Raw genomic sequence first — 26,463 nt, forward strand, 5'->3', positions numbered from 1 at the left:
TTGTTGATGCTGGGTTTACATTTATTTTATCTCTGAAACAAGATGTTTCAGTTGGCTGCTTCTTACTAAAGTGGGAGACAATTCATGTTCAAATTCTGAGATATCTTCAGTAATCTTTAAAATATTGTGACCTCTCTTTAAAGATGAGTTATGAAAGGAGCAATTTAAGTGAAATAGCAGGACTTTTGTAGTATACGCTGCACAGTTTAGGAGAAATTTTGAAAAAATTTTGGCATATGACCCCAAAGATTTTAAGAGACCAGTGCAAATGGGAAAGACCCCATGCATTCCTCCCCTAGGAGTGCTGGAAACCTGGCTCAAAAATTCTGCATTTTGCAGAGTAGTAACATTGTTTTGTGCTGTGATTCTGTGCTTACTGACCTGGTTTCACAGCATTTAACATCTCAAATAGTGCTGGAAGGAGAGTTGTTGCAAACTTAATGTTTAAAATTCATTTTGAAGCAGAAACAAGGCAAAGTGTTCTACTCAATTCTTATGCGTTGTGGTACAAAAATATGTGATTTGTATGAGATGAAGAAAACCTAATTTAGGGAAAAAAATCTCTTGCTGGATTTAAACTTGAAACTAATGAAGTAAAATTACAAATACCTGATCTGAGATTTCATGTTTTTCTTACAGCTTGGTAGCGAGATGGAAATGCAGAATGATCTGGATGTTGTTCAATTACTCCAAAAGCAGTACCAAGAAAGATTAGAAGAAGAAGTAGCAAAGGTGTTACTTTTATTTCATTACTTTAAAATATGTTTAAAAAATCTGTCATTTTTATTTGCCATTTTCAACTATTTAGGTAATTGCTGTAGCATATGCTAACTTTCATATGATTTATTTACAAGGAGTAGTTTCATTTGGCTTCTGAATGGGAAACCTTAAAAAATTCTGGAACATTTTGGGGTTTCTTAGCTATCTGTCCTATTCCTAACTCATAATTTCTCTTCATATGGGTTCTAGTGGTAATGTTTAAAACTTCAAAGGAAGTAGACAACATGCTACCGTATTCTGCACTAGAATTTATTTTCAAAATCCAGAGACTTAGGGTGTATTTCTTGCTACCATAGGCTTATCAGCAGGTCAGTTCAAAAGACTTTTGCACTTAATAGTTTAATATTATTTTCTCATAATATTTTATTGTACATTTTAATATGTTGTGTAAAATGCATCATTTTTATTTGGATCTGGTGACTAAAACATGAAAAGTAAAAGTAAGATTTTATAGGTAGAGTATATATGTTTGTGGATTTACTTACTTTCTGATTTTCAAAAAAGTTTCCATTTTTTTTCAGAGTAAAAAACATATTCTCTTATCTGCTGCCAAGAAAACCCTTCTTTATGAGGAAACAAATGTTGCATTGGTTAAGATCAGTTTAAGTTCAAAAGACAAACTCAAATATTCTGGAAAGGAAGAGTTTAGTGTTTTTAAGTGTAACAATTCTGTATTTATTATACTGTTTTTTCACACTTATTGTAGCTTATGCTATATATCATTGTATTCTAAATCTAGAATAGAATTACTCACATGAGTGGAAAAGAGATTTATTTGTATTAGAGATACTTAGCAACACAAAAGTTATCAGCCTGTTGTAACTGCAATTGCAGCTAGTTAGTACCAGTAATTTCTTTCTGGTTAAGTAAAATCCTGTGCTAAGTATCAAGCACATGGCACTGCATTCTTTATACAGCCCTAAATTCCATGTCAGTCAAACTTTTGCATAGGATGCTTGGCTAGATAGAGAAAGCTTAGCACAGCTGCTCTTAAGCCTGTTTGCCAGCACTTTTGAAATCATCTAATAGAATCTTAAAAAAAAGGCAACTTGATATTTCCATGCTAAACAACCTATTGTAATGGAAAACAGCGTTGTAGTTCATTAAACTACCTTAAATACAGCATATCTGCATTTTAAGATGTGACCATTTTCAAGATTAAGAAGATATCTTTGTTCTTTTATCTTTTTTTGTTTCCCTTTGAGAACTTTTGGTGCTTATATTTTTATTGTTGATGGTCATCTATGAGATTTCTTCAGTACTAGGAGATGCTGTGAAGCATAAACTGATGCAGACTTCTCTTATTTTTTCAGGTTATTGTGTCAATGAGTGTAGCATTTGCCAAACAGACTGAATTGTCAGGAATTGCTAGGCAGAAGGAAGAAGAAGCACCAAGGCAGATTGTACATCCTGAGAGAATACATTTTGGAATTAAGAACAGTGAGGAAGAGGTTGACAGCCTTCTTATGAAAGCAGCTGGAAAAGGCAGTAGGAATGAAGAAGGATTAAAATCACTTTGCAAGGAACTCAGTGAAGAGTCTGGAGAGATCAATTCACTTGGAGAACAGCTTCATTTTAATAGCAGCCCTGATTGCCTATTAGGACAGTCAACACATAAGCCAGTGATTTCTGAAGAACTTCTTTCCCATAACAGAGGTCTTACAGCAGAAGAAACACCAGTAAGTGTTAAAAAAAATCAGCAAAGAAAAAATGAAGATAAAAATTCCATGTAAATATTTCCTTTTCCTTTCAAAGAGTTGACAGCTTCAGACCAGAATTATCTACACTTCTTTCCTGTGTGCTGTGCCTGAGTAAGGGAATACGATGCCAGCTATATTGCAGACAATAAATTGTTTAAAGACTTTTTGTAAACTAGGTTATATTTTAGTGTTTATACAAAGAACAGTCTAAAAATAGTGCTTAAACAGTTTGAGCCTCTTGTGATAAAGGATACCAGCTGAACACAAAAATTATTGAAGTGGTGTAAAGCATGTATTTAGCATTTCACAAACATGGGGTGGGTCCAAGCTAAAATAAATATGATAAAAAGGAGTTGTTATAAGCATGAAAGCTAATACTGTTGAGAGTTATTGGAAAAAAAAATATCTTTTTAAGTGGAGTATAATTCTAAGCCTGGACTGTCCAAGAAGCAGGCAACACGATAATGCTTTCATTCCAGCTACTTTCATGTATGAAAGCATTTTCTGAAATTTAACTATGTGCTAGGAACAGTTGTCGAGAATGAGGTGCTAAAGTAGTTGCACTGTTTCAGCACTCAGGTGGGGTGGTGACCACGGACAGAGACACAGCCACGAGCAGCCAGCTGCTGCTGTACGAGGAGCGCCTGGAGGACATGCGGCAGGAGCTGGTGCGGCAGTACCAGGAGCACCAGCAGGCCACCGAGTTACTGAGGCAGGGCCACATGCAGCAGATGGAGCGCCAGAGGGAAAATCAGGATCAACTCCTCGCTGAGCTGGAGAGTCTTAAGGTGCAATTGGCTGAGGTAATACAGAATTCAACCAGTGAGTTAACAAAGGAACACCACCAGGCAGATTCATATTTATGCATTTATATCTATTTAGAGGGAAAGAGTCATGCTCGTATTTGTCATGTGCATGCATACACACTCATGCACACACCTTTTTTTGTGTGTGTGTACATACAAACCCATATATGCATATATTTGTAGAAGACATATTTCTGTAATCAAAGCTCAGGCTTTGATTTAGACTTCTGTAAACATGGAGCAAACCTGCAGTGCTGCACAGCAGCCAGAATAGAGTGATTGTGGATGCACTGCCAGATGCGTGGCCCTGTGTGGGATGCAGGCTAGCAGCCATTTACATCCATGAAGCCATCAGGCATGACTAGAAATACTATAACATTCTTCATTTTTCATCATTCTGATTTGAACAGTATCAGTGGCTTCCTGCAACAATGTGTTTTGGCATTTTGAGGTTTTTTTCCCCCAGTTCTGGGAGCTAAGTCCTTACCAACTTTTAGAATGAAACAATATCTGTAGGGTTTGGTGGGAAACATCGACGTTTCTTTGCCTTTTCAAACTTAACTTGCTGTCACTCCATATCTATTCAAAGCCTAGAGTAGGTGTGCTAATGAAACTCATTAGTTTATCTTAACATTTCAAAAATAATGTCATTTATAGACAGTCTTTCAAGGATTCCTTCTCCTGAAAGACAAAGTAAAAAGAATCCAGAACAATATATCTTGCTCTCATTTAATTTCAACAGTGTAACATTACCAAAATGTACATGAAGCTAGTAATCAGTGAATTCTAGAATTCTTTGCTGTCACTGTGGAGTGCAGCTTCAGACCTTTCTAGACCTGTTTCTGCTCTGTTTAAGTGTGGGCTCATGGAGTTCTGGAATCTAGAAGGCCAATCACTTGTACCTTAGGAGTCCTTTCCAGCAACATCAGCTGTCTCTCCTAGCTGCTTTGAAGGTGTCCTAGAATAATTTATTCTGATAATCTTTCCTTTTGATATATACATACTTTCTCCTTTTACCTTTTTTTTTTTTTTTTTCTGTTTTTAACTGCATCTTTGTCAGGGTTGCAAATTCCTGTAACTGATTAAAATCACTCAGTAGAACTTAGGCTGCTGGGGTTTTTTTTGTTTTTAATGCCAGGTATGTATGTTCGTAAGAACTACATACAAATGTATGCATTGTGTTTAAGCCATGAACACTTCTAGCTCTTCTAAAAGAGAATGTGTGTAGGGTTTTTATAAAAATAAGTTATTGTTATCTTTTTGTGCAAAACATGTTATAGCGTGTAATATTCAGAAATTCCCTCCAGTTTGCATTGTGACCATTGTATTTCCTAAAGAGCATAAAAATGGTATGAAAATCTTAAGGAAGGTTTAGGTATTTTTTATCTGTATTCCATTCTAGACAGCTTTTAGTGTTTTTTTAATGATTTAACGAGGCGGACTGAAATTTCATTGTTCAGTGTCCGTAAAGAATTAGAAGAGACAGGACTCACTTGACTCAGAAGCTTAAACAACTGTGTGAGCCTCTACAACACTTCTTTCTTAGCGTGTCTCAATGGAGAATGACAGCCTGGTTGCAGAGAGAGAGAGAATGCTTTTGGAAGAACTGGAATCATTAAAACAACGTTCCGGACCCGGAAAAGAGAGGCTGTTTTGTGAGTTACAGAACAGCAGCACACAGACAGAGGTAAACATGGACTTTGACTTTCTGGGCAACCCTGGCATGTAAAACCAGTAAAAGATTCCTCTTCGCTGATACTCCTTCTGTGTAATATATTTTCCTAAAAGAGGTTGGGTATTGCTGCAACAGAGCAGGTGTAAGATTCAAGAGGTGCTAGTGGTAAACATAGATTTTTGACTTCAGGCAAGCAGAAGCTGGTTGAACAGCTTGAAGGTGGAGATTATTACTACAGCTATTTCCTTAAGTAAACTCACTTTTCCATTTTGCTATAGCAACGCAAACAGAAACTACAACAGCTGCTTAATCAGTGTAACAAAGTTCTTTCTAATTGGCCCTGCCTTGGATTTCCTGGTTTGTTTTGTTAATATTTTTTCCACGTAATAAGAGCATTACTTTATTTGTAATTTGGTGCAGAAGTATTAAAAAGGAAATGATGACTTATTTAGGTTTTCAATTTCATATCTTGCCATATATAAGAAGAATATGTTGATTCTGACATGACAGGATTCCTGTCCTTTTTGTTTTCTCTCCCTCTGCCAAAACTTACTCAGAATGAAAATGAAAACCCAAACAATGCGAAGGAGCAGCTCTTTGAGCATGAAGATGGTGAAAGGAAGCCTGATGAAACATCTTCAGCTCTTCTTTCTAAAGAAAGGTGCCTAGAATTCTCTAAGAAAATATTCTTCTTAAATTTTGATAATCATGTTTTTGCTGTTAGATTAATAATATTTATAAGCTTTATTCTGACTGATGATAATATGCACATTTTGTTCTAGAAAACCATATTTGTAAGTTTATGTACTTAAGGTTAAATAGTATCATATTTTTTATAAAGCCTAAGAATGTAATGTTACAGAGGATGAGACAAATCATAGCCTATTTTACTATATATTTTGCATTACACACTTTGAATCATAAACATTATTTATACACATATATTTATATACATGTTGTATGTATATATGGGAATTAAGTTTATATTAGTACAATTGTTTTATTTTATGATACCAGTTGACTATTCTGTAAAGTTTTTTATCTGTGTAGAGGGGCAATTTTCTTAACTGTCATTTGAGAAAGGATTAATTTTATAATGAATACTAGGTGAAAGCAGACCTCTGCTTTAAAAGAATAACTAGATAAAAGGCCAAGATAAAAGTAGAAATAGTGATAAATACTGAGACTTTTTACATATTTTGTAAAAATAACTGACATTTAACACAAATGTGTATTTAGCATTTATATGATGTAGGGTTTAGCCTTAAAAAAGAAATCTTAATTTTGTATTTCAGTTGCAAACTTCTTTGGTTGCAAAATGTATAAAAGGTAAAACCCACTTGGAAACAAGGGAAAGATCAGAGGATTGATTAGTTTCTGTCCTGCAGGCATGTTTTTCAGAAGGCTAATGAAAAACTCATGAAGATTCTTTTAGAAGTTGTAAAGACAACTGTAGCAATGGAGGAGACAATTGGTCAGCATGTTCTTGGGTTACTGGATCGGTCTGGAAAAGTCCAGGCTTCCAAACAAGCTGGTTGGGACACTGAGACAGAGGAGTCAATAAAACCCTGCATCCGTGTGGGGTATGAAAAAGGTACTGATTGTATGGTTTTATATTTCATAAGAAGTATCATTTGCATGTTTTAATGATATATTTAAATACTCTTGGCTTTGATATTTTAAATTAAACTTTTCTTAAGGAAAAAAACCCCACAACCTATTTTTCATTTGAATGGATATGACATCTCTGTTTAAGAGACAACATTTCAGGGGTTGTTTGGGTCATACTCCACACCAGTTACAACTCACATCTAGAGTCCTGTTGCAAAGCCTGCAACAGAATGGGAAAGTGATTGATAAGTCAAGAAAAAAAAAGTTTCTGTTGATGGAGGCAAAAAGAATGAACCACAGCTCCATGGCATATTGCACCACTTACACCCTCCTGTGTTTGTGTGGGGAATGGGCACTGGTGTCAAGGGCTGTATCTGCACCAGTGCACTAAAAGTACAGAGGTATGCTGCTGGTCACTGAGGCCAAGCTGGCAGGGGAGAACTTGTATATATGTGTGCTTATGGACTTCATTAGCTTCCTGAAGAAGTGTTTGCATGCAAATCCAGTTCTGGACACAGTTCCAAGAACTTCTCAGCTGCCAACACTTGCCCATCAGCTGTTTCCAGGAGTGCTAGCTGGCACAAGACTGAAGGAGCATTTTGGTGTTAATTGCATACCAGTGTCAAAGAGCTCTACTGGACTCTGTTTATTTTCTCATGCACTAGGATAGCCTCTGTCCATTTCTCTTTTGGGCAAAAGTAGGTAGGTGCTTGATTGTACTGCCCTTTAGGTACATTAAGGTTGTGCACATGTATCCTGGATCTTGTGGGGAGCTAATGAACAACAGAACAGTTCAACCTCAGACACATTATACATTTGGATTTGGCTGGAATTTTAACTACTAGGAATGAGAAAAAGAACTGGAAGTCAAATACTACATTACAATATTAAGAAGGTGTCTATCACAGGAGAATAATACAACTGGTAAATGCAAGTGAACTTTACCTCTTTCTTTCAAAATGTAGATTATTGCATGTTATTGATTCCATCTGGCTTTAAATATAGGTCACATTAAGCCTTAGGGCAAGTTAAGAAAGGTTGCATGAATTTGTAGCACAGACACATCGTCACTTGATCACTCAAAAGGTTATCTGCAATGACATGTATAAAGTTGTAGTCTAACAATTTCTGAAGTTTTCAAGTTAACAGCAGTTTTTTTCTTGTACTTCTGTTTCATTTTTTAAAGAAAGTAAATTTTATTTTCTATGCATATAACTGTATTTAGTTGTGGGAAAAATTATCTTTTCAAACTTCAAGGTTTTGAGGCTTTGCCTTTTTCCTCAAATAGCAGATTCTGATCTTATTTTTTGGTACATTCACTTTTGCCTGCTCCTGCTTATCAGTGTGTATACTTGTACGTGTCACTAATTATTGTCATTAACAATTCTTGATGCATTACATGTATGTAGCAAAACACAGTTTAAAAATATATCTTTCTGTCATTTTTACTTATTTGGCTTTCATAATTCTACTGTCTAAACACACAACATGCCCTGTGATTGGAATGATTTGCTTATTTCTTGTGAAGTCTTCTGATGAAAGAGAAGTCTCTTCAGGTAGAAAAAAAGCTCAATTCCATTCTGTTAGTGTTAGAATGCGTTTGCTATTAGTGTATTTTGAAGAGGTATGTAAGATTTCACTCTCCTGTAAGAAAGCAGGTGTCTGTTCTTATACTGCCCCTCCTTGGTACAGAGCAGCATTCGAGCTGCCCACCTACCAGTTGTTTATTCCAGTATCCTTTTTGCATGTTTCCTTACATTCAGAAATAACAATGAAGGAAGGAGTTACAAAAGTAAAAAGTGAAAATTAAAGAGCTAAGCTTACAGTAGCTATATGGCTGAACGTATGGTTTGTAATGTATCTCTGGGGCTGTATTCACAGTTCTCCTTTTTTGCTCTCAAAATGATACTGGACCATCCTTTCTGCCACTGGGGTCATGCAGCCATAGTAATAGTTGTACTTGGTCTTTCTTCAAATGGAATAAGATGACCAATTCTGTTAGTGTTTTCTGCCATGGGATTCTCATTATTCATATTCTATACTAACACTTAAATGGCTTGAAAGGACAAATTTTAAAATTTTTCCTCATTATTTTATGGAAGTTAGAAATATGTAGACACTGTTAGGTTATTTTTAAACTGTTATGTTATTATATTTTCTAGTACCCAGCCAAACAGATCTCCCTTTTTAGTTAGTTAGGAAATCTGTAGGAATAAATTTATACCTATAAAAATCTAATTTAATAATACAGTAGTAAAATAACGTGTTTCTTCAAGGGAATGCTCTCTGACCTACTGAACATAATATTATATGTATTGACAAGCAAAATTCAACTTACTGTTTTTGCTGAGTTTCAGCATTTTTAAAAGCTGAATCGTTAAGATCATGTGCTTTTAACCACACCTGATTTATAGAGTGCATTTATAGAGGGACATTGACTAGGTTATCTGCAAGCACAGGATTTCATTTCTAGAAAAGTGAGTAAAGTTCAAATTTCAGTCATAAAAGGTATCATTGGAATGACATTTGTGCTCAGTAATCTGGTGAGTTTGCTTGGGTAGAGGGACTGCGCTAATGCAGGTTGCTCTGGAGAAGCCTGGGAGGTTATGGCATTCCTCGACTATTAAACCCTCTTTCATTCTGAGCTTCTGAGCTCCTTGTTTCTGAGCGGTGTACCAGGAGAAAAGGTAGTAAATAGCTAAACACTGTGCTGCCACAAGACTGATTTACTGTTTTCAGCTTGTAACCCCTAAGCTTAATTCCTGAGTGGAATCCCCGGAGTAAACTGAGACACTGGCTCTACATGATGCAAAATATGTATTGCTTCATAAATGTCAGTTTGCAGCCCATAAACAACTTCTGTATCTGAAACTTCTGAGCAAGCACTCTATAATTGAGCACTTTTCTTAAGATTTAGTGGGCCATGACATCTGATGTGCTGAACTGCATGCTCCATGGCAGAGGAAATAAAATAAACCTTTGTTTCTTTGGTTGATTTTTTTTTTCGTTACCAGGAGAGAGTTTACACAGAGAGATGATAGTTTTACTTAAGTCAGTTATATTATATTTGTTAATTTGTATTGACTGGAAAACAAAATTACAGGACAGAGGAATTTGAATTATTTCTTTTAAGGTGGGAGACTGAACAGCCATATAAGGATTAACAAAATGGGGATTAGACATTAAGCTAGCAGGGGTGATTAATGAGACTGGACAATGTTTCTGTTTCTTATTTCCACTACTGAAAATTGTGTGGAAAGATGCTGTACAGAGGTGCTGTGTACTAAGACCATTTTGAGGGGAAAAAGATACAGAGACTTTTACTGTGCACTTAGGGAGACAATGTGAATTTGTGGTCTTAAGTTCCACTTTGTAGAAATCATAATATGGTTGTCTACTTTTATCAATTAGGTTGCCAGCACTGTTATATAAACATAATTTTTGCAAGTTTTTTGTGCATTTGATACTTGTTGGGGTTTTTTGATATCTTTGAGACTACTAAAGTTTCCATGTGCCAAATTATACTTTTGGTGATAGCCCACTTTTTCTTTCCTCATTTTTTATAGTTATGTTTCAGGCAAATTATGATGTTTTGTTTTGAGATATTTCATATAACAAAATGATGTTTTATTGTCAATTTATTTTGTATTTATCCAAGAAGAAATGGAAGCGAATTACAAAATAATTGTCATAAACTAAACAGGATTCTTAAGTCTTGTTACGAGTTTGTGGAGGCCCATTGGTACTCTTCTGGTCACTGGCAAGAAGAAATAATAATAGTAGTGACATTATTAATGTAAAAGACATATTCTGAACCTGGCTTTACATTTACTTTCTGAGCTGCCATCAGTGTTTTTAACTTTTTCTTCAGAAGTTCATATGATTTTGCAACCAACTGCATATTTCTGCAGTCATTTTGTATAATCTTTATTTTTGTATTTTACACACAATCATCATTGCACAATTCAGATGTACCTCACAGTCAAATCATTTACTGAAATGGAAGGGTGACAGGACATGAATTATGGGTTACACCTGAGAAGGAAAACAGGAATATTGCCGAGATTATTTGTACTCCATCAGGAAAGAATTAGATTGTGCAATAACTAATATGTCATTGTTTTATCTTGTTTATAGCTGTGCTACTGTACTGTGAGCTTTTATTTTGTGAGATCTCTGAAGCTAAGCAGGGTCTTACCTGGTCAGTTCTTAAGATGGGTGGCCTCCAAAGAGCATCAGGTGCTGCAGTAAGTGTGTTGGTGGCTCAGTAGGGAGTATATTTCCCTTCAACTCAGTCTTTAACCAGTACTTTGGCACAGCATTTAGAAATATTTATGCTGCTCAAAATCCATCTCAAGTGAAGGTCCTTTCTACTCTGAGGATATTAAAGCTTCTGTATCACTACTGATATATGTTGAAACACCCAAAGGCAGCCCAGATTTGGGTGGCAAGATATCAAAATGCTATCAAATATAAAAAGTGAAATTGTTAATTTTGCAGCCTTCCTTCTACTGCAGGGGGTTGGAATATTAGGGTGTTGTGGGAGAGCTTTTATGGTCTATAAACCTATTGCAATTATTTAGTGTGCTGGCAGAAAATGACTGCCAGCCACTGCTATGGTGATTCCACTGCAGGAGTTTGACTGCCATTCCAAAGTGCAGTACTCAAAAGTGCTTTGAAATCCTGTGTAGATGAAAGGTGCCATGTGAATGTATCTTCAGTTCATCTGGTTATTCGTTCTGTTCATGCATATAGTGTGCTTCTGTTTTTTCCCTTTGGAGTGTGAAAACAGTTTGTAACATATCCCTCATACCTAAAAGGAGATATGAAACAGTAATAATACAACTAGAACAAAAAAAATACTAAATGCTTCTGCATTTGAAAAATCTTAGCAATTTTAAGAGAAAAGTAAACCAAGTGAAACCTTCCTTAATTAAAATCACCACAGATTAGTTTTTTGTGTATGGGTCTTATATATGGCTGCAGATATTATTGTCTGAATACCTGCAGGTAGGAATGTATATTAAGTACACCAGGTGGTTAATCATGTTGCAGCTTGTTACAAAAAAGCTAAAAACAAACCTCAAACTAGAATCTGATGTGCTTGATAGGTTCAAACAACATCAACAAGATTGCTCATATTATTATATGCCTGCCAGTATTATTTGCCTACCTGGTTAGGAGGTAAAAACAACAAGACCCAACTACATTTTTAAAGGCAATTTGTGAGATTGACCTGTTGTAATTTCAATTCAATTTCTGTAGCTAAACAAACTGTTCTAGTTCAGCAGTCACAATTTGTGGAGTAACCAGGAACTTGAATTCAAAGATAACCCAGTATTGAAACTTCTTTGCTAAACAGGCACTGAGTATTCTTAATTTATTTAGTTATAATGCTTTTCCTGAAAAATTAGATATTTTTGAGAAAATCCTAAGCAAAAACATCTAATTGTTAAAAAATGCACCATATCAAAATATTTACTTTAAATATATTCCAGAAATATACTTCATTTAAATAAATTGTCATTTAAAAAACTCTCCACAGTAGCATTTATTTCTGACATTTCAGATCTGTCAGTCTAAGGGCATAACACTTCTTTATTTTTAAAAAGCTATATCACCAATAGTTTCAACTGTCATGATATACCTACTGTATTGTTCTTTCATACCAAAAGTGTGATTTTAAAACATCTCAAGACTTTGCTTTCACTTGCATTGGTTAAATACAGCCTTGAATTCTAAATATGGCAAATTTGCTGTTTTCTAGAGGACTTGCTGTCAGCCTAATACCATAGGCAAACCTTGTGTTTCTGGTTTTTCAGTAAGAAGGGATAATGTTCTTAAATGGTATCAGATCTCAAGAATATTGAGAATCAGGCAGGTGCCAGGTGGCCCAGCAGCAGTTGCAGTTGCAGTCCTGCTGCACTGTCCTTGATTTGTTCAGCTACCCATTTTAGTGAATTTTCAGTTCACTAATAGCCATGCTGAATATTGTTGTTCTGTATTCCAGTCTGTTTGTCCTGAGAAGCTGTCTGAATTGCATGCATACCTTTCCTTTTACTCACTTGAGTTTGATTCACTGTCTTGAACAGTTTTGTGTTAATGCATAGTAACATAATTGGTTGTTGGTGAAACAAGGACTGACAGTCTGGTGTTGGTTTTGTTTGGAGTTTTTTTATCTGATTTGTATTTTAAAGACAATCTTGCAAGTATTATTGCAAGTTATTCTAAGTAGTAAGGGTTACTGATTGTAACAAAGGTTCAAAGATGAGTATCAGAGCCCCTCAAGCATACTGAAAGTATGTCTAAAGTATTGTCTGTTAATATCTCCTTTTCTCTTGCACTTCTGCTTCTTTTAATTAACACATTGTTTATCTTGTTTATGTGAATTTTAGTATGCAGTATTTGCCTTTCTGTTTTTGTGACTAAGATGAATATTTTAATAATTTTTGGATTTGTCTTCCTTATTGTAACTGAGTTGCACAGCTTTTCATGTTTGCAATTGCTAAGAGTCTATGTGAAAAGGTAACTGTTTTTTTTCCTCAGAGTCCTGCTCCTTATATCATGGTAGTAGTATGGGAGATGATGATATTAACATGTGGTCAGGAGCAGGTGAAGGACTGCTGAGCCAACATCTTGCAGAAAGTGGGATGGAAATAGATCCCGAAAATGAAGAGCTTATTCTGAATATTAGTTCTCGACTGCAGGCGGCTGTTGAAAAGCTTCTGGAAGCTATCAATGAAACTTCAAATCAGGTGGGGTGATTTACTAGAGATGCACATTAAATTCTATGTCTCACTTTGGCTTTTTTCTTTATTTTTCTTGTGATTGTGTTTTCATAAGCCTAAAACCCCCAGGTTCATTTTGACAGCTGTAAAAATGCTTCAGGTGCCTCCACCCAAATAAAGACTGCTCCAGTATGACTTTACTGATGAATTTACTTTCCGGCTAGAAATCTGCTTTGGTCTGCAGAGGAAGCCTGAATTTGGGGCATTCTTGCCAATCTAGGGCAATCTTTCATTGCTCATATGGATCATCTGCATTCTGCTACAGCTGAGAGATGAGACAGGAGGTGTCAGAGCACATAGAGCTTGTGAAGAGGGAGGATTGAGGGCAACTGTGTCTGGTTCTCTTGACAAACATCTTAGTCAATTGACTGGCCAAAAAGATAGAGCTCTCCTGCTGTCTCTTCCAACTGTGATTTAAACATGGCCAGTTAAGCACATATCCACCTTGCTATTAGAAAAGGAGTCTGCACTCCAGCATTTATGTGAGGTATGTGATTCAGGAATAGTGTCCAGAAAAAAGGCAGTTTGCTGTCAGAGTGCTTTCTATGGTGGGATGCTGGTTGCTGTCTGGAGTACTTCCTTGTTAACTGAAATAGGAACTAGATACCTAGGTCAGTTCAAATCACACTGCTTTTATCATGTGCTTTACTTTTAGATTGTGTACATTGCAATTTGAAGGTGTCAAATTATTTTCCTTCATATCTTTGTAGCTGAGACTTTGCCAATACCAGCAACAGTTATGGCTCAAACACATACAGACACATTTTCTTCATTAATACCTATTATACAAAGATGGGTTTATCCCTGATGATCACATATGTTTGGCTTTTTTTTTTTTAAGTTAATAAAAAACCTTCGGTTTACACATTTTCTCACAGTATAAATATTAACACTTCTCTGGCTATTCTGTAGAGGGTCTTCTCAAGTTTGTCTGCTTTGCAATGTCTGCTTATTGGATTATATACAGTTCTTGTATACACCATGGATATAAAGGTGACTTGAAAATTATTTTTAAATATTCAGAACTGAATCCTTATTTTTTTCCAGTCTGCAATATTTTATAATCTAAAACTAGTTACGAGCAGAAAAGGTTTTAACCTTTCCTCTAATCAGTTGTGTTTTGCATACAGACATGTACCCATTTCTTCAAGTAAACTTTAAAGAGTCAGAGAAAACCTGGCAAAATCTTCAAAGTAACTGTATGAAACCTGTCTGAACACACAGTTTCAGACCTGAGGTGCAGTTTGAAACTTGAGGCAAGGCATATAGTGGGTGTATTAATTCAAATTCCACCTGCTGGTGTTATGTATAGGTAAATAAACTGGGCCACTCCCCTGAACTCTTTCAGTTGAGAGATACTAGCAGGAAGCCTTTAAACTAGCAGAGCTTGAGAAAGTTCTTCCTGTTGAATTAACTCCAGCAGCAAGGATGACTGCAAATCATGTATTTTTGTTTCATTTGCTGTAGTGGAGTTGGAAAATTTTTAGTTTCAGTTTTGTTAGCTTGCTTGTCTGCTGCAGCATTCCTGTGCAGGTAGAAGAAAATTCTGCTTCCTTGCCTTGGGAATTACTTGCCAGTTGCTATTGGAAGATTTCTGTTGCTTTTTGATGTGAAACTTCTCTAAGAAGGACTTTTTTAGGAGAGATCATATGAAGTTTTCCTGTACCTCTTTGTTTGGGATTAATCCACCCCTGAATTACTCAGCTTGAAAAGTGATCTGAGGCTTCCTACTGATTCTGAGCAGGTTTGTCACCAACTGTGCTGGGATGTGTCTTCAGACTGTTAAACCTGTGTGTTCTGTTACAAATTCCTGTCAGAAATTCCTAAAGCCAGCCTAGCTCAGAAGAAAGCAAAAGCAATATTTTTTGGAATGGATTCTTACCGCAGCTACTGGGCATCTAATCTGTTTAGTGGTTTGTGGACTGAAGGCCAAGAAGAAGATATATATGAGGTTGAATCTCGTGTGCCTTTGCCATTTCCTTTTCCTTTCACTGAACACTTGGATGAGAATAATTCTGTAGTTGTAAATACTTCAATTTTTCACTTCAGCCACAAAAAAAATGGGCACATTTTGAAAGTTGTCTCTAAAATCTCATTGCCTACACCTCCCTATTCAGTAAGTATATAAGTTTTTAAAAGAAATTAAGCTTAAATAGAAGAGAATGCAGTGAAAAATTGTGTGTGAAAAGAGGCTCTTATCCTAAGCAGTTTTCACTGGGCACTGAAGTGGGCACTTAATTATACAATTCTCTGGTCATTTCTAGCACAAGAAATTTATTAGACACAGAAATATGTTAAATTCTAGATATTTGAGATCTCATTTTAAAGCACTGCAGTGTTACTTATATTTCATTTTTCTCACTGAGGGTAATTCAAAGTGGGGGAGAGACTGCAGTCAAAGCTGTTCCCTTTAACTTGGGTGCACTGACTGGTAGCAGTAACTTGCACAAGTTGGCAGCTTGCTTTCAGTGATCCCGTGGAGAAATTGTTGATCTTAAACAATCATGTTTGTGTTCGTACTTCTTCTTGGTTTTGCCTGGTGATATTTTTAACAATACTTTGTGCTGTTATTACTGAAAAAAGCTGGAGAATAGTTTTTGTTTGAGTTTTAACTGAAAAATTTCATGCATTTCAGGAAGCCACTTTTACAGTTGTCTATGTATATAGTAAATCTATCATATATTTCCCTTTTATTCAAGATGGGTCTTTCATTAAGCACTTGAAAATACAAGAATAAAGGAAGGGTGTGCTGTGATTTTTAAAAATATCTCCAATTAGTGCAGATAGTTGCAGTATTTAGATCTTTCTTTAACTCTTGTCAGAATAAAGAAACATCATGAACATGTTAATGATGCCCATCTGAAAAGGAATGCTGTAGAAAAGAAATTGAGTATTTAAATTCAATGTATTATAAAAGGGAATGTATTGATTATTCAGATTTTCTTTTCAAAGTTTAAGTGGATAATTTTGTGTGCACTGTTTTGTTTAATGTTCCTTAACCCATTTTTTGAGCTTTTAAAGCAAACTCCTCATAGTCATGATCTTAGCAGGACTTAGTGAGAAAGCTTTTCTATTTTAAGAAATCAAGACACAGAATAATTTATAGAAGCTGTAGATGTTACTATCTTTCAAATTTCTGCCAATAACCAGAACATTAAAAAGTAAAAAAAACCCAAAACACTAAAAAACCAAAGGAACAGAAAATATATTTTGTGTAATCAAAACATTTTGTGTAATCAAAACATTTTGTGTAATCAAAACTTCTAACAATGCTTAATCTTTATGCATTATTTTCCTTCTGTAATTCTAAATTTAATTAATTTTGAAATTATCGTTTTGGATATGTCTCAACTGTAAATATGCAATTTCACATGACATGGTTTTCCAGTACTTCAGGATAGTGGCACAGTGAAGCTGTGCTGTGTCCGTGTCAGTACACGTTAAATATTAACCCACCAGACAAGTGGAGAAGAATTAAAAAAGATCATTAATAATTCTGCTAGGTTGACACTGTGGAAGAAGCATTGCTTTACTCCCTTGTTGGTTGAAATGTGCAATACTGTGAAAATTCACATTTTCCTGGTGTTCTCATCAATCTTCATGTTAAAGAGAAAAAAAGGAGAAGCACCATTTCAGTCAATTTATAATAAGGTTTCTGCCAGTTTTATACAATATTCTTTGGCCATTCTAAGTCTGTGGTGAGTGGTAGCTTCCTCATATTTAGTGCAAAACTCGTGTAAACAAAGGTGAATCTAGTGTAAACTCATAAATCAGGAATTACCGGAACAAAGACACGGATTTAGCCAGGTGGCTCGTGGAGTTCACTGTACTGACAAAGCCTGTTTGCTTAGACTGTTGTAAGTCAGTCTTCATCTTGTACTCTGCAAATGAGTGTTCAATAAAGATTTTATCAAATGTTTCGTGAAGTTATGTGAAGCTTCCCATCACGCTGTAAAGCAACTTTAAATTAAATAGGAGTGATAGAATAGGTTTATCTAATGTTTGAATTTTTTTTCCTGTGATAGCTTGAACATGCTAAAATTACTCAGACAGAACTCATGCGAGAGTCCTTCAAAAAGCAGCAAGAGGCCACAGAATTTATCAGGTATCAGGAAGAGCTACAAGAACGTCTCAATGAGGAAACCAAAGCCAGAGAACAGTTGGCATTGGAGCTTAGTAAAGCTGAAGGTAAAGTAAAGAGTAAAGCTCTTTTTATGAGTTGTTGGACTTGCATCTACTTACTTATTAATTGGGTAAAGAAATTGCAAATTTGATCTCAATTTCTTTGTAAATTTTAGAATGTTTTCAGCCATGTGGATAGTTATGGACATGATGACCTCTGGAGGTCCCTACCAACATCAGCCACACTGTGATTCTGTTTTCCAATTTTGACTCACTTATTGTCTGAAAATGTACATGACAATATTAAAAATAATAGGTTGTGTATGTGTTTGAATCCTCAGAATTAATTTATTTCATCATAACATGTTTGTTTGTGCAGACAAGCTTAAATGTTAACAGCTTAAAATCATAAATAGTTGTGGCTGGAAAGCACCTCTGGAGATCAACTCTTCCCACCCCTTGCTCAAAGCAAGATGAGGTAGAGCAGCTTGCCTAGGACCCTGTTCAGTCAGGTTTTGAATATCCACAGCCTCTCTGAGTGGCTGTTCCAATGTCCAGCTAACATCAGTGAGAGGAAAGGAAAAAATGCCAAACTTATTTTCATATGTTGAAGTGCACTTTCCTGTATTTCTGTGCCTTTTGACCTTGACACAGAATCTTTATTCTGAATGTGATTATGTGATGGTAATATGTTTCAATTTGCACTGTTTGAAGTGATCTTTTAAAAAGTATATTTGCAACTGCATTAAGGAAGCAATTAAAAATTATAGTGTCTTACAGCAGGGGAAATCTAATAATCTCTTCTGGCATCTGGAAAATATGTTCAAATCTGACGGACACTTAATTTGTTCTCTTGTTTTGATAGCTCAATGTTTTGTAGCCACTCAACATTTCTGTCATTATATTTGATTAGCATCTGGAAAATATGCAAAAAACATTTGTTCTAGAGATAGGGTCTCCATAGTAGTAAGCAGAAAGATATTTTTGGTAGTTTTGATGCTCAGCAGACTTCTCTGTTTCAAAGTGGGAGCATAGAGTGAAGTTTGTTAGTCAAATGTTACTCCTGGAGAATGCTACCCTGCCAGGCTTCCTCTTCTTTTTGCACAGACAGATAATCCATCATGGTTGCACATGCTATTAATAGCTGGGACACACATAAGCTGAAAAGCAGTGCAGGTTTCTAAGCCATGTGTCTAAAATGTGGTGTGAGGGACAGTTGATGGCCTGTAGTTCATACAGCATAAATGTTGTGTATCAGCAACAGCAGTACTGGCTGCAACAATTCAGTAGCTTTAGCAAAACCAGAAAGGATGAAAATTGATTTCAGAGGGAATGGATTAAAATCTGAAATAGGCATTACTATTTTTTTTTTTCAAGATTAAATTAAGAGTAAGAAAAAATTGTTTAGAACGCATCTTAACATGCAAAAATATGAAGAACTCTTCCACAAGATATAAATGACCCAAGAATTTATATTCTGACACAGATGAAGTTACAAAATGTAACTTTTTAATATTGAAGAATTTCAGAATGTAGGCAGCTATATGCTGCTGCTTTCTTTGGAGGATAATATTTTGTCTTGATAGAAATTTTATTCACAAATCTTCAGTAAAATAAAGTAAAAATGCCTACTATCTTAGGACAGAATGGCTTTGTTGATTTGGTTCATGAGCAGTTCTAGAATATAAGAGAGAATTAGATGTTAGTGTTAGCCTTTGATAAATATATTTCACAGTTGTAAGTTAGGTGCATTTGAAATTAATGCACTTTTAAATGACTGGCAACTTTTTTTGTTGATGTTGATATAACAAAACAAAGATGTCTTAGAACTCTTTTTATTTGATTTGTGCCCGTTGAACTGAGTTGTGAGCATACTCTGACAAACTGCATTCTTTTATTGAGTTCCTCAGGTAGGTATGCAGAGCAATGTCTTAGTTCATTATACATCTGATGGCACTTGGTCTTCTCTTGAGATTAAATGTGTCATTTGTGATCATTTCTTTCTTATCACAAAAACTGCTGCAGCTGAGACATCTTCTAACCTCTTGTGTTTTAGTGGTGTCAGATATGACTTATCTGATGTGATGGAAAAGCTAATGCAAATTTGTTCACTGAACTCTGACAATTTTCATTACATCTCAAAAAAAAAAACAAAAAAAAAAAAAAACCCTGGCAGAAGTAAATACCACAACATGTGATTTTAGCAGACTTCATAATTTTTTGTGGGAGTATGCCTTCCATTTAACCTGGGAATGCCCTCTCAGCTTAAATCTGTTAGATATTCATTGTGAACAGCATCTGATACAGAGGGAATAACCACTGGAGTTTGTATTGTCTCAAAGTTTTGAAATGTTATAAGTGATGTTACTCATTCAGTATTTTCTGTTTCAATATCCAGTCCTATATGTCCAGTCCTGTGTGTTCTCTGTGAATTCAAATATGGAAAGAAAAGATGGGTCTACATGGTTAACAAATGTAAATACTTTTAGTTTTTCTACATTCTCAAGACAGGGTAAAATCCATTTTAATACTGATTCAGGACGGGATTTATAGTGATTTATACTGAATTTATTTAAATTTCTTATTTCTCCTGTGTTTATTACATACATATTTTACTGTGGCTTTGGAGTTCCTTTGCTCCAGAGGTTTTGTGCTGAGTTAAAATTAAGAGCTCTATTTGGTGTTCTGGTATCTTTTCTGTAATTTGTTCATGATGAAAGGATTACAAGGATAGGAGTAGAAATTGTTAGGTGTTTGAGCATCTAACAGACATGTGCATTCATGTCAGAATACAATAGTGACTTCAACAAGAAAAAAAATGGATTTGATTGTCTATTACATCTGCCTCCGAACTGATGTTTTACAGGCCTCATTGATGGCTATGCAGATGAGAAAGCATTTCTGGAAAAACAACTCCAGGAAAAACTAGATGTGATTGACCATCTAGAGCAAGAGCTGCTGTGTACAGGTAACAAATTGCAGGAGTTAGAGGCTGAACAGCAGCAGGTGCAGGAAGAAAAGGAATTACTCTCCAGACAGAAGGACGCCATGAGAGCAGAGGCGGGGCCAGTAGAGCAGCGTATGTATTCATCACAATCTTTCTGTGACATTTGCTTTTACTTCTAAAAAACAATATGTGGTCTTGGCAAGGGCTTCTCCCCATTGCCTTGTGATCATTAGTAAAAATGTGATAGGGCCAATTGTGATATTTTCACACCTGTTGCCTGATGTTAGCATGATAACTTGTCTTGATTTTTAAACACAAAATGCCTGAGTTTTTAGAAGTGTTGAGAAATTATAGCTGTTCTTTAAGCCAGAAAAAGCTTTATCTCCAAAAATCTGCTTTCATTTGGATTACCACTGGAGATGGAATAGCAACAGTAGATAAAAATGCTGTCTAAATACTTTCCAAACAGACTTAAAGACTGACTAGGAAGCATACCTACTAGAACATGATTGCACTACATGTGACAGCTGTATTTATTTTAGTCATGGAAGATAAATTTTTCTAATAAATTCCTCTTTCAGGGAAGAATAGCACAACAGTTCCATGATAAGGAAAGCCTTTTATCTACCAGTAATGAAAACTTTCAGCCCTGATGGTGAAAATTTCAGATATATACCTTGTCAGTATAATCTAACTAACTGCTTACTCAAAAAAAAGCATTTACCCTCATGAAGTAAAAGTGTCTTTTAATTCTTCCTTAAACTAATAACTGAAATTAATATTTCATGTTTGAGAGGGGAAGAAAACTAGAACTCTAGTGTTTTAAGAAGTACTGATTCTTCAGGGATTGCGGTGCTTACATTGTAAATAGCAGGATGAAGTAAGAATTTTATCTCATTTCTAGAAGTTTATTCCAGTTTATAATGTTGCCTTTTTTGTAGATTGCACATCTTGTGTGTTTGCAATTTCCTGCAATTTTCTGTAACAACAAAATTTTAAGAACAGCCTGCTGCTTCCTACTCTGTAATAAGGAAGATCCTTGTCTATGATGCCACTTTAGTTATTTTTTATATAGTTTAGGCTTCTAAATATATTAAAGTTATTTTCATGTTTAAGAGCTGTAAGGACAAACAGTTCTATAAATATGTGTAGGTACTTATATTATGCATACCAGAATAACTTGTCACATTCCTTAAGTTATCTCAACAACTTTGTCATTAAATGCCACATCTATCTTTGGCTTCATTTTCTCTTACATTGTTGCACCACGAGAAAACTATAGCTGGCATGTGAATTACTTTGCTTCTTTTTTTTGTTTTCTCTCTCTCTATTCTCCTAGGCCTAGTAGATGCTGCAATCGATGCAGCTTCCCAAGCAGGTGTGTTTGTATGTTGCATGGCCAATCTGTAACTGGGTGGAAGACTGACACGTACTGACACTGTTAATCAGGATTATTGGGCTTTTGGCTTACTGACGTTACTTGTCATTCTTACTGGCCTGCAGCTTTGATGTTGTATTTCATACTCAGTTCTACATTTTGCTAACAACGTTTCTTATAATTTCTAAACATAATAAGCAAATTCATCAATAACCATCATCTTATTCACCTATGAATTACAGTTACTTAGATGGTATTTGAGAGATATTTTTGTAGTATTTTATTTCTTTTTATTTCCAAATACAGCTGAGTCATTCAGTGTGGTAATTAAACATCTTATTATATTGATATATAATGGTTACCTAGAAATGAGAATTGGTTAAATACGATGTAAGATGATGGTGCCTGAAGGATCTTTCTTCTGTAGTGAAAGTAAATTTTATTGTTTCTGTCTAAATATCAATCCTGTTTTTATGATTCTCCAAAAGTAAGTGCACTTTGTTTGGGTTTTACCTCAAGGGGTTCATGTGGTTGTTTAATAGGCACTTCAGTGGGCTGTGGCTTAAGAGTCTTAGAGTGGTTTTGGGGCTTTCCTGTATATGTGCTTGCTGGCTTTTTCATGATGACTCAAAATTGGGCATTCATGCAGTCACTGATTTTGCAAGCTCCACTTGCAGGTCAGTAATTTTCCTCTCTGTCTGCCCAGCAACCTCGCTAAGTCTTTTAGTATTTCCCTCAAATTATTTATATGTATCGCATTAAATAATGAAATCTGGGAGCGGATTGATTTTACTGGCAATGGGGATGAGAAGAGGGTTGGGTTTTCTGTACATCACTGTTAACTCCTGTGCTGACTCTAGCTGTGGTTTGACCCCATACATTTTCTTTTCTTTCTAATTGTACAAAGGCCTTTTAATTGATATGAAACTTAAACAGGGGAGTGCTCTGATACAACTTCTGTTACAGTCCTTTGAAGACTACCTAAAGGATAGTAATTTTAATACGAATTTGCTTCAGTCAATATTGTGATTAGTTTTTAGAAGAAAATATATTCTCAAAAAAGAAAAATAGTAAAAACCCAAGCCAGTTCACATCCTTCTGCAGATTACAGCATGGATACCTTGGGGAGTGGTTTTGCTTCATAATATTGCTTACTATTTGTATCTAAAAGTAGTGATGCTTTTATTATACTCAGAATTACTGGAGGAAACAGAAAAGTTAATGAAGGAAAAAATTGAAGTACAACGTCAAGCTGAAAAGGAGTATGATGACCTTCAGAAGCAAGTGAAAGTCTTGGAAATAGACTTGGAAGAACAAGTCAGTCGTTTCATAGAGCTAGAACGAGAGAAAAATGCAGAACTAATGGATTTAAGGCAGCAAAACCAGGCCTTGGAGAAGCAGCTGGAGAAAACAAGAAAATTTCTAGATGTAAGTATGGTAAAAGGCAGATATCATGAAGATGTGGAGGATGGGTAGCACTGCTACTGAAGTTTGGTTCAGGGAGAAATGCTGATTTTTTTTCAGATCTTGAGCAAACATAGGTAGATGATAGCAAACATCAGCTGTGTTGTAGGTTCCAGCCCAAGAATTTAATAACATTTTAAAAGTTGAAAATTGATTTGAAGTGCTTGCTTAAGACAAGCTCTGTATTTCAAGCAATTTATAGTTCTTTTGTTCTGATGGCTTTTCATATATTAACCCATAGGTAATTTCTGGTTTTAATTTCTACTTATTATTTGTTTATTTATTAAAGACAAATCGTAGGGAAGAAATCATAAAATATTTGCTTGCTGTCATTTGTGTAGTGTACCTGGAACAGAAGACACAAACCTTCCATTTTTGTGAAATGTTACTTGATGTGTCTGTGCTGTGCTAATTTTTTGATTAAAAATAGGAAATTTATTGCCCCAAATTATTAAGATGTTAATGGTATCTGCAATAGGTTCTGCTACCTTATAAATTCTGATATTACTATTACCAGCCTCACATGAATGGAAGTTAGAAGTGATGACACTTAACTTGGATAGTTTTTAAATCAAATGGTGTATCCACATAATACCTTAAATTTCAGGAGCAAGCAATTGACCGAGAGCATGAGAGAGATGTATTCCAGCAAGAGATACAGAAGCTGGAACAGCAGCTTAAGATTCCACAAAGGACTCAGCCTGTCAATGAACATCAAACCAGAGAGGTAACACATTTTGTTACTTGTACTCAATCAATATAAATGACAAGTTGACAGCTTTTAAGATACTATATTGAAGCTATTTTATGGTGTACCTACTCTGCGTCCATTTGCAGGGCAGGAAAGTAAAAGCCCTGAGATTGAAGGTGTTGCAGGAAAGTGGTGGAATGGTGTTTTGGGGTTTTTTTTAGGCTGTTTGTTTTTAGTAGCAGACATACAGAAACTTCTTGACTTTCAATAAGGCTTTCTCTTGTAACTTAACTTAGAAAAACCACTGTTCTCAAGAGTTTGTGGAAACGTTCAAGCCTATTTTAGCAATTTTACATGTTCTCACAGGTTTTTTTGACATCCTGTTTTTATAGCACATGTACACTACTTAGGGAATCAAGTTACTGAGATTTAACACCTGTTGGCACTGAAACAAATGTAGTGACTGTAGAACAGCAGCTCAAGGGAATCCCAGAAAGCTCTTAGACTCAGCAAAATCAAGAATTGTCAGCGGTGTAAGTGCTATCTGTAATAATGCTTTTGCAGATTTTTTTAATGAACTGTTAGTCAATTAAGTTACATTTTATTTTTTGTGAGTTTTCTTGTGTGCTGCTTTTTGATCAAGGCTGGTACTTCTGCATGATTTTCTTGCTTGATTTTCAGCATTAAAATGCCCTCTTTTACATTAGATTGTCATTTTCAAATCAAAGATCTAACTGGAGTAGTTCAGTTGCAGTCATTTAATTCTTAAATATTAGCAGTATTTAGTATTCTGTATTATATGAAATCGTGGAAGGTGTCCCTGCCTGTGGCAGGTGTGTTGAAACTAGGTGACCTTTAAGGTCCCTTCCAACCAAAACCATTTTAGTATTGTAGGCTATAGTTTAGGACCTCAGACAGTAATAGGACATACATTTCTTATATGTGAGATGAGCGTGTCAAATTTCTTACCTATTTAGAATTTGCAGGTTTAAAACTGTGTTTCATTGGATTTCTAAACATTTTTTAGTACAAAGGTTTGTATGAAATATGACAGTGTTAATTTAGCACTATGGGACATGGTTGTCATCAACCTCTGGGAACAATGAATCATCTGGAATTAGCTGAGTACGTGTTAAACAGAATATACAGAGCAATTCTACATCTGTTTCCTTCTGTTGCCAAGAGTGTGCACATTCCTCTCCTGCTGACATTTTACACAGATGGAGGTGGCTCTAGCACCTCCATATTAATTAATTTTCCTGAATCCAGGATGTTCATTTTCAGTTCACTTTGTTACATGTCTGTTTATTATTTTTGGCATGGGTAGCATAGCCATGGAATTCCTGGTTAAAATTCTCACATTAAAAAATTCTCCCAAGAAGAGTTCAAATTTGATAGCATGATAAAAATTGTCCTATTTGTTCAGAATCTAGATATAAAAATCATCCTGATTTATATGTACATGTACACATATGTGTACACTCTTAAGGTGGCAGATATGCTACAATGGAAATTGAAAACATGCTGTAAAGACATGCTTTAACTGTGATTAAAATTTTGAGATTTTTACTTTACTTTTTAAATTAGAATTTTTTAGTAGGTAGACAGTAAGGTAATGTCTGCAAACACCACAGATGTAGAAGCTGGTTTAGATATAGGTGATGTTAAATGTGATGTGCTAGGAATTACAGATGGGATTTTCAATAATGTATTAGATTTACATTTATCTTATCAAATGCAGTACATATTCTTACTATATCATGTATTTTGATGTCTCAATGTTCCTTGAAATATTTTGTAAATATACATATTTTCATTATTTATCATGCTTTTGAGAGAGCTATTTTATTTTTCATAGTTGCATATTTTTTTAAATCCTCTTCTGCTTTGAGGGAATGCCATGGCCATTTTTGGTTGATAACTAAATTTGTTTCTTACTGTTGTTTCAGCTTTATCAGCTTATTCCAGGAAGGGTTGTCATAGAGTCTGCTCCAGACTTGATTTTTATTTTTCCATTTCTCTCTCAGGACTTTTCTGAGGTCACTTCAGACTGTGATGTTACTCATGGATGGATAACGTCAATAATACCATCCTGTCAGCTTTATGTTCTGGTCCTCTTCTCTCCTATCTCTTGAAATGCTTTGAGTCTTCTACCTTTTGGCTACATCGTAACTTCCTAATTGTAAATACTGAAATCAGTTTCTTGAGTGGGACAAAGATTACTTTCCCTGTCTCTTGCTCAGTTACTCAGGTCTTATCTCTCTACATCATACTACGGATTTGTTATGCGTCTTTCTTATCTGTAATTTCAATTAATAATTTCTGAAATACAGCTAGAAGTGGATAGATATTACTGTCTCTGCTACTTTAGTTAATCTTTTAATATGTTCTTCTGAGATACATACATCTGATATACTGAGATTCAGAATGTTCAATCCCCCATAGAAAGTGAATTTATTACATCCATGACATCTCTTTGGTCCTGTTTAGGGAACACAGCA

At 35.3% G+C, this 26,463-nt stretch overlaps 1 protein-coding gene across 4 annotated transcripts in view; it reads left to right on the plus strand.

Moving 5' to 3' along the window:
* Nucleotides 1–26,463, plus strand: part of AKAP9 (A-kinase anchoring protein 9) — a 105,524-nt gene that overhangs the window by 54,160 nt on the left and 24,901 nt on the right. For 3 of the 4 annotated variants that reach the window (XM_059483194.1, XM_059483335.1, XM_059483414.1), the window contains 12 exons: nt 640–732; nt 2,094–2,459; nt 3,053–3,283; nt 4,833–4,973; nt 5,519–5,622; nt 6,350–6,555; nt 13,119–13,327; nt 17,386–17,548; nt 20,349–20,561; nt 21,769–21,807; nt 23,003–23,235; nt 23,879–23,998. In XM_059483194.1, the coding sequence (XP_059339177.1) occupies nt 640–732; nt 2,094–2,459; nt 3,053–3,283; nt 4,833–4,973; nt 5,519–5,622; nt 6,350–6,555; nt 13,119–13,327; nt 17,386–17,548; nt 20,349–20,561; nt 21,769–21,807; nt 23,003–23,235; nt 23,879–23,998 (2,118 nt within the window). The remainder of the gene's footprint in view (nt 1–639; nt 733–2,093; nt 2,460–3,052; nt 3,284–4,832; nt 4,974–5,518; nt 5,623–6,349; nt 6,556–13,118; nt 13,328–17,385; nt 17,549–20,348; nt 20,562–21,768; nt 21,808–23,002; nt 23,236–23,878; nt 23,999–26,463) is intronic. The other variant, XM_059483254.1, reaches the window with a different exon arrangement.

This window comes from Ammospiza nelsoni, chromosome 1, assembly GCF_027579445.1.
Source record: "Ammospiza nelsoni isolate bAmmNel1 chromosome 1, bAmmNel1.pri, whole genome shotgun sequence".
NCBI classification, from domain to species: Eukaryota; Metazoa; Chordata; class Aves; order Passeriformes; family Passerellidae; genus Ammospiza; species Ammospiza nelsoni.